This window comes from Leuciscus leuciscus, assembly GCF_965113295.1.
Source record: "Leuciscus leuciscus genome assembly, chromosome: 1".
NCBI lineage: Eukaryota > Metazoa > Chordata > Actinopteri > Cypriniformes > Leuciscidae > Leuciscus > Leuciscus leuciscus.
The window spans coordinates 57,360,563-57,378,288 of record NC_138725.1 but is presented as its reverse complement, the minus strand read 5'-3'; the positions used below and the strand labels follow the sequence as shown (position 1 = coordinate 57,378,288).

The following is a 17,726-nucleotide window of genomic DNA, read 5'->3' as shown; positions in this document are numbered from 1 at the left end:
AAGGTCAAAGAGATCATGTACATTTGCCTTCTGAGAAGGCGGGTAACACAAAACCAGGAGGAGAAACCGCACGTCTACGCAAGCACTCCTTACATAATTCATAAAAATGCCAACGATGCTATGATTTAAAATATAGATCAGAGTACTGAAGGCTCAACATTAACATTTTAAAAGAATTTAATGTGAACATTACGTTTTGATATTGAGCTCAAGACTTTTGGAAAGACAAAACAATCAATCAATACTTATTACAGCAAAACAGCACGCCATGACATTGACAAGATTTCATCTCAGCAATAGGATCCAGAAGTGTACCTTAATGAATCGGAACTGCACAATCAGGGAGTTTATATTCTACAATTAAAGAGGAAAAAGTATTAAACCTAAGTATGATGTCACTTTGTGTAGCTGGATGTAAGAGAGTGCAAAAGATGAGGATACTAGGAAAACGGGTCCATTAAATCTGTATCAAATCTCACCTTCAACTGCATGAAGTATTAAATTATGTGATTCCAGTACTCTCTCTCTTTCTGTGTGTACACGTGTCATGTGACGTTTACTGCCGTGTTACTGATAGATAAACCAAATTCTCCACTGTACAATTCTCCCTCCTATTTTTACATTTACATTAAAGACATGATTTAGTGGTTCTCAACCTTTTTGACATGAAGGCCCCCCAATGTCCAACACAATATTCAAAGGGCCCCCATAGAAGCAATAATATATTTCCTCTGATATGTTTGGTTTTAACTATGATAAAGCTGTTAATATTTGCTAATATTAATACTTGATAAACTATATAAACTAATGTAGTCAAGTCAAGTCATCTTCATTTATATAGCGCTTTTAACAATGTAGATTGTTCCAAAGCGGCATTACAGAGATACAAGGAAAGTTTAAAGTAACAGAGATTGTTTTGGCTTTATAGCAGTTCTTGAATAAAAGTTATTTTCCAGCTAAAGTTCATTTGATTGATTCACTTCCGTCGCAACTATCATTAGTTATTAAAAGGAAACTCTACACAGACTTTAAATGCGAAACCTGTGAGAACGCTGATGGCGTGCACATGCGTATTATGAGTTCAGTCTATTGGTATGTGTGCAGGTTTGTAATTCCCTACAAACCAAACCTTAAAAAACTACTTGTCTGGCCTTAACATTTTTGATACAGAATTTTATCACTTCGGGGTAGATACGCGAACCGAATTTTCCCGACAACGCTTGGAAGGATCCTCCATAAGGAGATAGTTTATATTGATAAACTAAAATCAAATAGCTTTAAATAAAAAAGTACACCTTGATTTTGTTTTCTTTAGCATTTTAATTAAGTTAGATTATTTTTTATATAGGCTAATTTAAAACAATAATTTAAGAGATTGCTGAGGCCATCTAGAGGGCCATGGGCCCCTGATTGAGAAACACCTGCTTTAGTATGTTTATCAAGTGGGTTTCCCTGTACTGTAGGCTGGTGGATATATTCTGATACTACATGGTGATATTACATAACCAGATAACTTATTATACTGCATATATTCATTGTCTACAAAGTTTAGCTTAATAGACGATTTTGTCAGTGAGATTTAGACCGTGTTTATAAATTAAAATGTCAATTTACCTGTTGTAAAAACTGAACTTTACTTACCATTCCTGTAAAACTATAAAAACATTTTTCAGGTGGAGGTGCTGAGACAGAGAAACTTGAAGAGGCAGTCAGTGAGTGACATGCAACTTAAACACGTCACCCAAGAAACACGAACGCTCTGAAACGAGCTGAATAGGATCATGCCATGGGCGTTTTGTACACACTTTTGGTTATAGAGAAAAGATAAGAGAGATTTAAGGGATTGCCATTTTAAAATTAATCAGTGTTGTGAAAATGTAACATAATGAAGAGATCATCGTTTCAAAGCAACATGCATTATTCATAAGTAATTACTGACAAAGAAGCAGTCAGAAATTTAATTAGAAAGCGCACACACCTGCCGCGCTCCTCTCTCTCCCTCTCTGTACAGCTTTACACGGACCCCAGACATGAAAACACAGCTTTGCTGAGACTTATAAGCAAGCAAAAAATGAAGACCCATAAGTGATGTGAAACGATATCGAGCGTATTCGTATTAAATGAGGGAACTGCCCGACGCCCCGACCGCATGTTCAGATACTATCGGTTAATTGGTTTTTGGCTAAATGCTTTCACGCTCGCACTCAGTAGCCCATTATGAAACGCATCAAATACCTGGGTCACATGTGACTTTTGACATCTCCGACAACACATGCTAAAATACAAACAAAGGGATTTGACTATTAACATTTAGTTAGCAAGTAAAGGATCTTTGCACTGACTTGTGCTAAAGTTTTCCAAAATCCAGGCAAAGCACGACATCTAGTGGTTAAAAAAGATACTACCGAGAGTCGTGACTGAAATTAAAGCAATCGCTAATAGTAGCACTTTTAAGTCAGACTGAGAATTTTTTTAATTAACTTATTAAAACTATATACCATGAACAGTTAACCTTCACTTTCGCTTAAAACATCAAAGCTTGGTAAAGGAAGACACCGTGACATTTACAGTATGAGGACTGTTTATCAGAAGGCTTAAAGATTAACAACAATAATCTGAAATAAAAATAATGATAAAATAGCTTATCCTTTGCAGTATTTTCTACACAATATCTGCACCTATGGGCCGAAAAGTTGACAATACTTTACAAACAAGAAGTTCAAGACAGGAAAACTTGACTTTATTTATAATTAGAGATAAAGAAAATCAAACCGATGCTCAATCAGGCATAAACATGTAAATACAAACAGTTTAAGATTTAGAGAGACATCCTCATCCGCAAAAATGTGTTATATCGTCTAAACTAGTAACGAAACAAAAATTAAAATGACTGATGTACACACACACCTGTGACTAAAGGTATAGTTATAATTCATTGTGTAATAAAGATATACAATTAATTTAATAATTTAACCCACATAATACACTAAAAATGCCTCTCTCTCACACACACACACACACACGCACGCACGCACGCACACACACGCACACACGCACACACACACACTCTCTTTCACTCTCTCTCAAATCTTTTGCGTGTTAGTTAATTCAAAGAGCTTCATCCTCTCCAGAACAGTGAGTCCATCCTTAATACTCTGAGAAGAAAATAAGAGAGAATGTTAAATTTTTAGGGAACATCAGTATTTTGCACCATGTAAGTGCACAGATAATCCCACCTTGGATCTGGCCGGCTGTGTTAGTGTTGAACAGTCCTTCACAAAGTCTGGGTTGCTTCTGGATTTCATCAGATCTGCAACAAGCATTTACAAATTGTGAATAAGTGCATATTTACGCACTTATCTGTATGCCTTCACAGTAAAATGTCCATTATTGTAGATTTGCTTACCATATTTTAAACACTGTCGAGCTGGCACCATCCTCAGTTCAGTGAAGTCACTTTGAGTCTTGACTTCTAAATGGCTCAACTCAGAGTCTAGCTCTTTAAAATGCTTAAAAAACATGAAACAGAAACACAGAGTTAAGAAAAACAGAGAAAACACTATTTAAAATTTGTTTTCCTATTTAAAAGTTATCCTGTTAGGAAACTGTTATGGGTAAAAACTGCAAATAAAACAAAACTTTCACAAATGTGTCATACTCATAGGCCCGGTTTCACAGACAGGGCTTAGATTAAGCCAGGATTAGACCTTAGTTCAATTAGGACATTTAATTAGCTTTTATAAACGTGCCTTAGAAAATAACATTACTGGTGTGCATCTTGAGACAAAACAATGACACTGACGTATTTTAAGATATGTCAGTGCAAGTTGCTTTCAGTTAAAACAGCTCAAACATGCATTCTAGTCTGGGACTAGGCTTAAGCCTTGTCTGTGAAACCGGGGGATAATGTGTTTGTGTTGCTCGACTAAAAACTTAGGCTACTCAATATTCTCATTGCCAGTATAATGTCCTAGTATAGTATAATAACCCACCACAACTATTTATTTGTTTTAAATGAAAGAGGTGTTACCATATTTCCTGCCAGCAGTTCCAATTTAAGTGAGTTGATCTCCAGTTTCAGACACTTAATCTCTGATTCCTTCACTCTGAGATTTACCTACAGCATCAAAGAACGAGACAGAGCACATCTGTTTTTACACATTTAGACTTTATAGCACCTTTGATGGAATATTCTCTAACATAATCTCATCTGAGTGGTAATATAACCCATGAGGGATTATTTTATGGAAGCCGATTAAATGTAGTGAACTCAGAGTGCAGATAATTTTAATCGGTGTTCAGTCAACCATCCCCTGCTAATTTTAGTAGTACAAGTCACTGCAAATCTGTGAAATTTGGGCACTTAGCCACGTGAAGGGTGTCAAGTTGTACCTCCAACTGATACATGTCTTTCTCCTGAGAAGACTGAGAGTGCTTCACCTCCCCATTCATACGTGAATGCATTAGGGATAATTCGGCAGCCAAACACTCATTTAATTCCTTAAAAAAAAAACATGTGAGGCAAGCAGCAAAGTAATGACTGTATAAATATGCATATTTTTTGTGTGCATGAGCATTTACCTGGTTGTGAGTGCGAAGCTCCTGGTTCTCTCTGTGTGTTGAACTCAATGCCTCTCTTTCTGTTTCTATAGTCTGGGTCAAATGAGTATTTTCCAGACATTTCTGAGAATACTGCTCTGACAACACCTCCAGCTCCCTGTGCAACGTTTCTAGCTCCTCACTGCAGAAAATGCACCAAGACACAAGCACTTCTCAGTGGACAGAAAAAAAATGCAATTATCCCAATAATGAGTGGATGAGGCATATGGTTATTAGATAGTTCTGCAACCCTAAATTAACGTTTGATGGTGTGGCTGACACAGTTGTCAGATTAATAATAGACATCACACACGCACTTATATTGTGCACGAAGCTGGCGGATGTCCACATTGGCTCCATTTTGCAGGGCTTTCTGAGTTTTGTCCATTTCCTCTTTATGAGCTTTCCTCATGGCCTCAATGGCTGAACAATAACAAATATTATAAAAAAAAAAAAAGAAGTAAAAAGTCAGACAGAACAGAACAGAAGACAAAGCAGCATAGATGCTAGATCACGCTTTGCATTTCTAAGCATTTCTAAGCAAATGTACATTTATTCATTTAGCAGATGCTTTTGTCCATAGGTAAAGCTGCAGTCCGTAACTATTTTTGTGTTCAAAATTTACATAAGCGAGTACATCACAAATCCATTTTCCAAACCGTGTTTTTGTCTTATCCTGAATCACTACGTTACACCTATAATAAGTGTTTATATGCTGACTATTTTAGACTGGTATGGGTCGTACCACTGCAGAGTAGCCCAGTACCAGCGTGACTTGTCATGGCCATAAACAGAGAGAAGTAGCTCCAGCTACAATGTTCTTCCGCAAGACGCATGCAGTTCTGTTTATTAATCGCTAGAGCGCCAAAAGTTACGGACTGCAGCTTTAAATACAGGAGAGTAGAACAAATTTAGAACAAACCCCATGTATTTAGCTCTGTAGTTTCCTTATGCATGTTTCTGCTCTTTTTTTTTTGTATTGTGCATGAGTGTTAAAAGGGACAGTTCACCCAAAAATTCAAATGGTCATTACTTCAAACTTATGATGGTTCAAATTTGTTTTGACTTACTTTCTTACAAGAAACACAAAATGAGATATTTAGCAGAATGTCCAAGTTGCTCTTTTTCTCACAATAAAAGTCGATGGTGACACCAGCTGTCCGTGTTTCCCATCCAATTTCACAGTATTGCAAAAGAGCAGAGTGAACATTATGAAGGTTTGCAATGAAATGAGGAATAGTAAATGACAGACATTCAATTTTTATGTAAACTATGCCTTTAACTCTGTTCAGCTTAGTGCATAGTGCTATGTACTGTATTGTAGTCTTTGCTGTAAGCCAAAAGTACTTGTCTGGTCTGTTGTGTTATGAAAGGGGAGTCCAAACCTGCTACTGGAGGGCCACTGTCCTGCAGAGTTTGGCTCCAACTTGCCTTGAAGTTTCCAGTATGCCTTGTAAGACCTTTATTAGCTGATTCATGTGTTTAATTGGGGTGGGGAGCTAAAATCTGCAGGACAGTGGCCCTCCAGGAGCAGGACTGGACACCCCTGTGTTGTGTTATGTTATGTGAGCTGAATGAATAAGAGCTAATGCTGAGAGGAGCACCTGCAATGGTGGCGTTCGTCTCTTCCTGCAGCACTCTTTCTCTTTCCTCTGTCAGCCTTTCCACCTCTCTCTGATGCTGCCTCTGCATCTCCTCAACCACTCGCTGGTGGCTGTCCTCCATAATGCTGAAACCATGCTCATATGTGGCCTAAGACAAAAATATAGTGTACCTTAATTTTAGGTATAATTACATGTTAATCTCCTGCTGTAACAAGAAGGCTGTGGGCACCTTGATGGTTTCCAGGTCAAGCTGGAAGGCTTTGACATCCTTGTTACTGAGGTCTGCCCTTAAACAAGTGACCTCAGTCTCAAGCTCTCTGATTCGGTCTTGCAGAGAAGTCACAGAAACCTGATCAGTCTCGTCACTCTCGTCTAATTCTGAAGGGGTTGCAGCTTTTGGCTTTGACAAGTTCTGAATGTAGTATTCATGAAGACGGCTCATCTCCTCCTCATGGATTTTCTGGAACACCTGCAGCTTCTCATCAAACTCCTCCTGCAATCTTTCTGCTTCTTCTGTCTTCAATTGAGCATTGGTCTCAGCTGAAACACGTTCCTGTTCTGCCTTTTTGACAACAATGCGCTCCTCACGCAGCCTCTCTTCATAACACTCCGTCTGTTCCTGGAAAAGAGTCTCCATACTACGACACATGGCACGACACTCACACTGAGTCTGCTCTCTCTGCTTGCGTAGGGCAATCATCTCTTGCTGCAGGGCCGAACGCAGACGACAAGCCATGTATGCCAAAGTGGCCTGACACATTGCAGCCCTCAGGATGGCTGTAGGAGTTTCACCAGGAAGGTCAGTCTCTCTATACTCAGACTGTAGCTGTGTTGAGAGGTTGTGCAGTGACTTGGCCTGAGCTCGGAGCTCTACTACCAGACTCTTTCTGCAAGCAAGCTGTACCTCAGAGTCCTCAAGGAGTAGATCGGTCGCCAGGTCGTCCTCCATCTGTTCACTGTAAGGTGCAAGTTCTGGTGGGCTAATGTCAGCAAGTTTGGACCCCTGCTTGGAACTGTTTTCCAGTTTGGTTCCAGACGAGGAACTGTCAGATACTGGCCAAGGCAACACATAAAAGGGCTTCAATTCCTGTTGTTCCTTTGAGGGATGAGTAGACAGACTATGTAGGAGGTACGCCATCTCTGCTCTTACACACAGTCTATGGATCACATTTTCACTCAGCGTATTGTCTAGCAGATCTTGCTCGAGAAGGTCCAAGAAGATTTGAGAGTAACTAGGTTTCACAGCCCCATTATGACTGCCTCCTTTAGCCATCCTAAGCACTTGGATATGCACCTCTGACAATCTATTAAGCAACTTTGTACTGGGATTCTCAAGTGCAGAGGCAATCCTTTGGACAACCAGTGCCTCCAGCGACAACACTCTGCTGGCCATGTCCAGAGCTTGACTTCTCCCTGGACTTCCATCATCAAAAAGGGAGATATTAGCTTTGTCCGAAGTTCTGTCTAAAGTGGTTCCCTGCAGGCTATGCAAAGCTCCAGTTAAACTCGGCAGAGCATCCATGGAGAGTCGACCTTCTGGATTATGGAGGGATCTGTGGGAGCACCAAGAATCACTGAGTGCGTGTGGTCCAGTGTTGAGTTGTTGTTGTTGTTGTTGTTGTTGAAGATGCATGGTAAGCTCCCGGAGTCGCTCTTCGGTGTCACACAACTTGCGCTCTAGTGCCTGGATCACAGAGATCACTCTGTGTGACTCATCTGCCTGAGTAGTAGGTTGTGTTTCCAAATATTTTTTCCCTTTCTGTCTGTTTTGTTGCGGCTCAATCAGCGTCTCACATAAAACATTAGTTTCATAAGGATGGGTTTGGGCTTCCTTGAGCCTTAATTCAGTCTCCTCTAGACTACTGCCTAAGACTGCCATCTTAACAAGCACTTCCTGGAGTTCACGTTCCTTCCTGTGCAGCTCTTGCTGTTGCTCCACCAGTTGGGTTTGGAAGCGCTCCTCACTTACTCTCTCACAGTCCAGCAGAGCACCTCGCAAACTCTGTATTTCCTCACAAGCTCTTTCATAATCATGCTCCATGTCGTAATAAAGAGTCTCTTCATTTTGGAGGCGTGCCTGCAGACGACTGACCTCACTGTCGGACTCCTCCAGCTGGTTTTGTAGCTCCTGGCACCTTCGTACAAGGTCATCATTAACTTCACCTGTTGGCTTCTTCTGTAGCTCAGCCTCTTTCTGCCTTAAATGCTCCTCTAGTTCCTTCGATCGCTGTTCCGATTGGTCGAGGCTGTCACTGAAGCTCCTCCTTTCTCGTTCCTGGCTCTCTTGCAGGAGGCGAAGGTGCCTCTGTAGCCGGACCTCCTTTAAGGCTTGCGCTTCTTCGGTTGCTTTTAGGCGGCCCGTTACCTCCTCTAACCGTCCATGCAGACTCTCCAGCACCTCCTCGCGTTCCTTCAGAAAAGTTTCTGCCTCTTGAATCTTTAATTCTGCCCTCTGAAGACATCCCTGGCTATCGGTAAGCTCAGCTTGTAGTCGGGCCTCAGTATGTCGTAACTCCCTTTCTTGAGTCTGATTCTTCTCATGCTCAGCCTTCAACTCTCTGCGCAAGCTCTGAAGCTCCACATCCCACTGCCATTCTGTCTGGGTTGAGGATGAAGAAAGGGTGACTGGCAATGGAGAAGTGGAGCGATCAACCTGTAATGAATTGCAAAACTTTATTCCAAATATGACAAATGATATGTAATGATACAACCAGGGTTTGAAATTAACCTTTTCACTCATCAGCCAATTTGGCTACTAAAAAAGTTAAAAGTTAAGTTCAGCCAAAACTAAAATATCAGAAATAAACCAGATTATCAAAGTCACATCTTAGATTTAAATATAATTATTATTACATCTGATTCTGAATTACTGTATTGCTTTCAGCTTTACGACATTCATCCACTGGTCTACCATTAAATATAGACGCTTGGGCAGCACTTTTTGCCCAAAAGTCTTAGACATGCAGCATTTATGAGAAGGGGTTGGAAAAAGAGGCCTCTTAATTGTACATATATATTTTTCCTAAATCTATGTATTTTTAATGTAAGTGACGCTGTGGTGCAGCATGATTTTGAACAGCCGAAGTCGTAGTTGGGCGTCGCAGGTGTGTGTACGGTCATAGAAAACAATGTGTTTGAATTTAAAATTAATTTCTCTCTTCTTTACGTGTTGTTTTGCTAATGTTTGAGGCTCCTTTTAGGGGGGGGGGGCTCTGATAGCGATGCCATGCAAAGTGATAGAACATAATTTGTGAATCATAACCAGCCAAATTGGCTAGTGTTGATGAGCGTTACCCGCCACAGTGGATTTTGACCTGAATTTGCCGGGTTGGTGGGTGTTAATTTCAAACCCTGGATACAATCATATTTGCTTGTTACGTTACCTGCTTTTCTTCTTTGGGTTTAGCTTTGAGTAGTTCACCAGGGCTGTCACAGTGGACACGCACTGTCCCTGCATCAACCTCTAAGCTGTCTGGGCTGATTGATTCTGGGGAGGTGCGACGTGACACTGTCATCAGTGATAAGTGTGATGGTGTATCAGCGGACATGATGTTCAAGCTTCGCCCCTGAAAGAGTCTAGTCTTCTGAAGATATTCGCTCTCTGATGCCTCAGAGACAGAACGTATGATCAGCTCTTCAGGGGATGATGCAGGGGCAGGAGGCACCGAGCGCTCACTGTTATAGTTCCATTGCCTTCCAGACAGATCATTTGACGACAACTCCTTGTGCGATTTACAACTTAATTCCGCCCAATCAAAGGTTCTGTAACGTCCCTCTCTACGGCGCTCACGGATGCGACTCCTTTTCTCCTCCTCCTGGGGAACTGTATTGTATTGGGAGGAGCCTGTACGAGCCTGTGCACCAGTCAATGGCACCTTTTGAGGAATAGAACTGAGGAAAGAAAAGATGTAGCAAACTATGATTTAGTTATTTCAATTAAAATATATTTTTATGCGTTTACCATATATACACTTTATTTAAATGAAAAAACACTTATGGTTACAGCAAAAACACATTCAAACCTGGATTTTATAGTAGGATTTTTCCTTGTATAGCATTGGAGAAAAAGAAAAATGGCTGATTGTAAAGTCAATCCCCTAACATGGGATTGTTTTGTGAGCAAAATAGAGCAGGGTTTTGACAAAATATTTGTAACAACTGGATTAATGCACTCCTGAGAATTGCAGCTAGCTTTCAAGCTGTTACCATGTGACATCAGGGGCAGTGCTGGGATGAACATTTTTCATTACTGCCTGGACCCAGTTCCGTCGTATCCCATAAGTCATTGCACAGAGGGTGAAGACCCCTTCTTTTGTCTGCATGAAAAGACAGATGAAAAAAATTCAATGAAATAGACACAAACACGTAAGCTTAAATATAGCTAATATACACTCACGTGAATCTGAAAGCCATAGTTCCTTTGTACAGGGAAATCTGTAACATCGTAACAAGTAGACAAATTGATCTCACCATCCACATCAGCTGCCTAGGTGACAAAACAGAGAAAGACCAGTTGATTTCTCTTAACTGCAAAAGGCAAATCAGTTATTATGAAGATTCTTTATAAATCAATTTACCTCTTCTGCTACAGAGTCACGGTAGAATCTCAGAGTCTGGTTAGTAAGAACAAACCAATGTTTCTTCCACTAGAGAAAAGAGAACATCAGACCACTTTACATAGTAAAAAACATTAACAAATAGATTGACATCATTCAAATATATGTGCCCTGAGACACTAAAAACTTCAAAATCACCTTTCCGTCTTCTCCCAATCTAGACATCCATCCCTTTTTGAAATTAAGGAGGTCAGGCTGAGAGGAAAAGAGCATTAGCTCATATGTCATATGTGATAATGCATGGTTAATTATGATTAACTAGATAAATTAGTCGCTACATCCCGTAAGTCATTTGCTTAAATTTATTTACTGGCATAATAAAAATACACATTAGAGTCATTCTGATTGGTTGTACTTACTGTGGGTGTGGGATCAAGATGTCTGCTTTCCAGCGATTTGGAACGGAAGCTGCATGATGTGAAGGGTCGCGAGTGATCAGGAATGTCATCATTAGGGGAGGAATCCTACTTAGAGCCAAAACAGAATGAGAAAAAAAAAAAAACACATTAAAGAGTATTACTATTAAATGTAATTTGACCTTATTTCAATAATTATCCATTTACACTACCATTCAAAAGTTTGGGGACAGTAATTTTACTTTTATTCAACAAGGATGCATTAAATTGATTGTCACAATAAAGGCATGATGTTACAACATATTTCTATTTAATTATTATTTCTATTTAGGGATTTCTACTAAATTATTTTCAGGGTTCTTTGATGAATATAATCAAGGTTTTTCACAAAAATATTAAGCACAATATTAAACTGTTTTCAACATTGATGACAATAATAAATGTTTCTTGAGCACCAAATCAGCATTAAAAACCCACTACTAAGTGCACTGAATGCAACAAGTGACTTAAAAATTCTTACAAACCTCAAACTTTTTATCTTTAATGTACTTCGTTAAATTAATCCAGAATGAGTTTTCACCTGAGATGTACTGACAGTTGTCTTTTGGTCATTTTGTGCAGAAGATGAGGAAGTGAAGGTTGATGGGGGAAGCTCGTTATCTAGAAATGAACCCTCCTGTTGATCAGCATCCTGATATCTCCTAGAAGCAAACATGCAAACATATAAAAGATATTCTAAAACAGTGGATATCAATTTCATATTCAACTTTAAGCTATATCAATTCTCAAAAAAATCTAAAGTTCTGAACCTAATATACAAAAAAAGATAGACATTGAGAAGACAAAACAGAGATGGATTGTAATTTGTAGTATAGACCAACTGGAATTCAGTATGTACATATTATAATGGTAACATTAAAGTTAAGATATACATAGAAAATTCAATGAACACCTAAAACTTAAATGACAACAATTTGAACAAACTGCAGACATTTGTTGAGGAAATCAAAAAGCAAAAGCAGAAAGTTTGAGGAACAGCAACGCAGTGCTGCAAAGCGATTTAACATTAAACACATTGAGAATTGTGGCTTGTAGAATATGTTTGTAGTAAAATGGCAAATGGGAAAGCAAGCAGATCTGGTTTGATTTGACTGATGGAGATGGGATGAGGTCTCCTGAAAGATAAACAGAAAAATGCTTTTGAAAGAATTGCAATAAAATGATGAACACTAGAGGGAGCCACAAACATTATACATGAAAACCAACTCTGTGCAGTTGGTGTAATGAGGGAATCAAGAGTGAAATGCAAAAGAGTCTTACCTCCTCCGATTTTCAAACAGCCGGTGAACTTTTCTTCTTGGTCTGGGTGCTTGATGTGCTTCATGTCTGAGTGTGTGTGTTGTGGATGTGTGTGATTGTCTCTTCCCATTGGACTCCAAACTTTTCTCCCAAGAGCAACCGACCACATCTTCAGGATCACCCTTACATGCCCCCTGTGTACTGTGATTGGTTGGTGAAGGAAAGGGGCAGGGGCTAAGGGGCTTTAAGGTAGGAAACATACAAGGATGTGAGGCAGGTGAACAAACAGGATCACAGTCACACCTGGAGTCAGTGTGTGCTTGTTCATCTGCAACACGAGGACTTGTCTTCTCCAGAGAGGAATAGCCGCTTTCAGTGCCCAATCGACTCTTAGTACCTGAGAGAGCAAATGAAAGCAAAGCAAACTCAGTCCAGAACTAATCTGTATTTCCAATTCTTACTTAGCCAGTGCACTGTCATGAGTTTACAAGGAATAAAAACTTGAAGAGTAAAATAATTGTATCATGGTAGATAAAAGTGCCATAAAAGAAACCGTTTCATAGTTCACCCAAAAAATGTTATCTGGCATAAATCATTCACCCTCATGTCTTTCCAAACCTGTATGGCTTTCTTTCTTCCATGGAACACAAAAGGAGAGTTTCTAAAGAATATTCGATTCGGATAAGATGTATGCAATTACAATGAATAATAAATACTGGAGCCTTCAAGTTTAAAAAAGGAAAGAAAAGTACCACAAAATTATCATAAAAGTGGTCCAAAGTAAAAAATGTGTGCAAACTATTCTAATTCTTTACTAGAAAAATTACCAATGGTTTTAGCTACGACCCACCTTTATTTCTTAAGCCGACAAATCAGTAAGCACTAAAACCATAAACAAGTACATCCAGTTAATGTCATAAGCCCACACACAAAAGACAGGTCGTACCGTCTGTGCCGGAGCAGCTCGAGAGCTGATCGAGTGACGAAGTGAGACAGGAGCCAAGACTGGTATTGAGTGAAGAAGCATTACCACTGCTGGAAGGAACCCCAACTCTACCATTGAGTGACTCCTCCTCCAGCTCTTTCTCCGATGAAAGCAACGAGACCTCCTCCACGGTGCTCAACATGCTAGTTGTTCTGTCTTTTTTGGTGGCCCCTTTAGTACTGCCATTTCTGCTGCTGCCATTAGTGGCACTGCTCGTACTCGTGCCAGCATTGTCACTGATGGACACTTTACCACCACTATTATTACTAGAAGTGATGCTGCCTTGCCTATTAATGCTGCTGGTGAAACTACTTCCAGAAGTGCAAGTTTTTTTAGCACCACCACTGCAACTGCTAGAGGTTTGGTTTTCTGCTGTCTGCTGAGAGAGAAAGACAGAGACAAAGAATATAGTTGAGTAAATCAAGGACTGACAGGTTGCACACAAGCGCTCGGACAGCAAAATCCAATTGGCATGGATGGTGAAGGAAAAGCCTCTCTTTCTATATACAACCTGCTTGATAAACAAGCACACACGTCTTTTGCTCTCTGCTCCCACTTTGCAAACTCTTTACCCTCCCCGGGGTGATGCTCAATAATCCTGTCCAGATCACTTAAGTTAATTCTATTAAACTTCCATCTGACCAGCGCTTCAATTTACACAAAAACAAAAAGCACACACACACAAAATACAGGAACACAGCATTTCAACTACATGCTGTTAATTGTTGCAGCACAGTGGAATGGCACTTTCACACACTAGATCAATTTGGTCTGCTGTCAGCAGAAAGAATATGCAGAAGGTAGAGAGGGATTAGTAAATCAACTGGACAGAAAGACAGGCACAGCACTTAGAAATGTAATTAAAGTAAAGAACAGAGGAGGAGGGCATTTAAAGGAGCAGTACTCCAAAACAGCATTATTCTATCTACATTACTGTGATCATCTAAAAACAAACCTGTTCCAGGAGCACTTGAATATCCCTTTTACACTTATTGAAGTGTACTAATCTGGTGTAACAAATAACAGTGCAAGTGTCCATACACACTTATAATTTATATGAAATAGAGTGGACTTTACTGTACTGTAACAGAAAAACATTTACTCAAGATACCATTTTCCCGCACAGAGCTTGGCACATCTGCCTTTTCCAATCATGCTTTGCATGCATGGAATGAGCTTCAAGGTATACAAAACATGGAATCTGTGTCATCTCTTGATCTATTAAGTCCATTTTTATAGAACAATGTCAATTACAATGACTTAAAATGACTTTAAGTGTGATTTCAGATATTGTAATCATCTGGATATCTAATCAACCTCTAGTTTAAGAAGAATTTGGTTTGTAATTACTTTCTGAATATTTATAAAAACACTGAATGATAGTACTAAATCCTGCCACATGTTTAGTGCAGCTACACCTTGTAGATCTCAAATGAAATGCTGACAAGGTATAGAAAACAACAACAACAACAAAATAACTGGAAATTTGTTGACAAAACTAAAACATCTAAAAACAGTCAAATAAATTTCAGCGCGAATTTACATTTTTTTAAATACCCGCCATTGAATGTTTCTGGTCATATTCATATTTTACCAAAGCAAATAACTAGATGGTATATTGAAAAAGATATTAGATATGATACATGCATTGCAAGTCACATAACATGTTTTTATGAAATATGAACAAGACTCACTTGTGGTGGGTGGACTTTATCCTTCCCCTTCTTCCTCTGATTTGATTTAGCAGCTTTGGGGTAAACAAACAGATTTTCCTGCCACCTAAATAAAACAAATACAGTCAAATTCATATATAGGACAGACCCCAAAAAAGGACCCAGGATGTAAAACACACTAATATGCAAACTCAAACAAGCATTCCGATTTCTCTTACTTCTGCTTTTTGGACATCACTCTTCTAGACTAAAAACCTCCGGTTGCAAAGAAGTAGAGAATTACGAGCAATAAAAGAACAAGCCTGAACAACCCCAAAAGAAACAGTTCTAAAGCTGGTGTTCTCAACACAGAAACACATGCACACACTCTAATCCGAGACTCCTTGACACCTTCATTTACACTCTTAAGGGATTAGGTCAGCCTGGCTGAGATTTACTGACTTATAACACTTAAGCAGAAACAGAGGGATCAGACAGAAAGAGAGAGATGCTTTCAATTGAACTAGTGAACAGAGCTGAGATTGTGACACAAAAACAGGATATTTAACAGCCTGACTTCTTTAGAATCTTTTGTTCCATTACATCACAACATATATGATTGCATACCATAAATGTTAATGGGTGTATATATCAGGTGGGATCAAAATTAACTAATGACAAAGTAACTGTTACGTGCGGCTAAATTCCCACTACAGGTCAGTGAGTGTATTACCTACTAATGCCCAAGCTGTCTGTGTTCTCTGTTCGGATGTAGTAGTCTGTGTCAGTGAAGCACAACCTCAGACAGTTCTGGAAGCCAGTTTGAGATGAAGCGTCAAGAATCTCACAACACTGGATCATATTCACACTTCCTTGAGGCAATGTACCTGGCTAGATAAAACATTGCAGGAAACCATTTTAAAGTCACCATGAAATTGGACAATTTGGAAAATTGGAAAAAAATTGACAATTCTTGCTTTTTATGGAATATTGCTGTATTTATTATAAATTCTTTTTTTTTTATTCATGCACCCGTATAATATTTACTCAAAATAACTTTCCCTGCCTCTTGCAGAGACATCCCTTCTCTTCTCTGATGACATGTTTACTGGCACGAGGGCTATCCACGATACATATTGTTGCATTTTTATATTGCGATATATTGTGACACGATATATTGTTACACCCCACCATTTGTTGGGGGCACATAACCTATTTTCTGCAATAAGCCAAAAGCCAGTGGAAAAAAGCCTATTGGGTTTTTGTCGAGGGAACCAGGGTGATGCTAACTTCCAGGTTGGCCTACAAAAATACATCATCACCACAGCTCTCTATTAAAGATAATGCTAAATGGCATTCGGTATGTATAACATCAAAATTAACATTTCTGGTCTTATATCAGTGATGGGGTTTAATAAGCTTGATATAGTGGGGAAAATAAGATAAACAGTTTGAAAACACTGGATGAAAAACAAGTTAAACCTCACCATCTCATCCAGAGAGTAGCGTAGAAGCCCATGCTCGTAAAGCACAAAATATCTCCTCTGCCATTTCTATAACAGAAACGGGCAAGAAAAAGCAATGCTACACTTACAACATAACGATATATAAATATAAAGGGCATGTATCTGATGGAAATAATCTCTAGAACTGCCAGTGCCATCACCTGATGTTTCCTGTGGCCAGAACTACTGAAGTCAGTGTCCTCTGGGGCCAAGAGGAGCCACCCCACATGAATAGGCTTAGTGTGGGACAGAGAGAGAGAGAGAGAGAGAGAGAGAGAGAGAGAGAGAGAGAGAGAGAGAGAGAGAGAGAGAGAGAGAGAGAGAGACTCTATCATTTATTATTTAAATAAAATAACATAAAAAAGATAGTTTAATTTCTCCAGCATTTAAAAAAAGTAAAGTATATCCTCACCTGATACAGATCTGCTTCGCTGAGTTTGTGCGAATCCACGGGTTTAAAGCAGTTTTGACATTTACTTTTATTAAAGATGTTGGCCTGAAAGCGATGACACCGATTCTCGCGTGAAAACATCGCGTTCTGCAGGTGACGACAAAATTTACTTTTTATAAAACTAAAATCACAGGGAGGGGGGAGAAACTAATGAGGTTACTACACTAAAGTGACGACGGTGGATTTTATTTTCTTTAAAGCAAGTAAGGGGTTCACGTTGTCTTCATTTATCCTGCCCCGCGAGCAAAAGGCCTTTCAGTCACTTAACTGATCATTTGTGGATTGATACCACAGTGATACACCGATGTAAACCCAATATAAACATTGGGTGGAGAGTTCAACTCTTCTAGAAACGTTTTGATCCACAGAACTTACAATTAGAAGCTCAAACAAACCACAACACGTGGTTGCTGATAATGTCGCTCGCGACCTAAAGACAGGTTTCACCGCCAAGTCACTGGCGACAAAGTCGCAGATTTTTTCTTAAGATTCAGAGGCGCGGGGGATATTGATTCATCCAGTGATTAAACTGCCATTCATTCACGGACCTATGGAAGCCCCATACTGACAATTTCTGCAGATTGTAAAAACTGTAATTCAAAATTTTGTGTAGAAGAAACACATACTTTTATGTCAAAATAATGTGAAGGTAGCCTATA

At 39.4% G+C, this 17,726-nt stretch overlaps 1 protein-coding gene across 2 annotated transcripts; it reads right to left on the bottom strand.

Annotated features, from left to right (window-relative positions):
* Positions 1–2,734: 2,734 nt before the first annotated feature.
* On the bottom strand, positions 2,735–17,580 carry LOC309496312 (uncharacterized protein). 2 transcript variants are annotated; one of them, XM_082166298.1, is made up of 24 exons: positions 17,443–17,580; positions 17,029–17,154; positions 16,778–16,852; positions 16,599–16,664; positions 15,845–16,002; positions 15,154–15,238; positions 13,421–13,838; positions 12,778–12,871; positions 11,756–11,876; positions 11,179–11,283; positions 10,958–11,014; positions 10,781–10,849; positions 10,600–10,689; positions 10,410–10,519; positions 9,587–10,094; positions 6,433–8,856; positions 6,204–6,351; positions 4,917–5,022; positions 4,582–4,741; positions 4,393–4,500; positions 4,031–4,117; positions 3,407–3,509; positions 3,237–3,310; positions 2,735–3,155 (listed from the first exon to the last, which is right to left on the bottom strand). In XM_082166298.1, the coding sequence occupies exons 2-24, from the start codon at positions 17,146–17,148 to the stop codon at positions 3,084–3,086; spliced, it is 5,358 nt and encodes a 1,785-aa protein (XP_082022424.1). In that variant the 5' UTR covers positions 17,149–17,154; positions 17,443–17,580; the 3' UTR covers positions 2,735–3,083. The 2 variants fall into 2 exon arrangements, with proteins under 2 accessions (XP_082022424.1, XP_082022425.1); XM_082166299.1 differs by having other exon boundaries at positions 13,421–13,835; positions 17,029–17,580.
* Between the last annotated feature and the right edge of the window lie 146 nt (positions 17,581–17,726).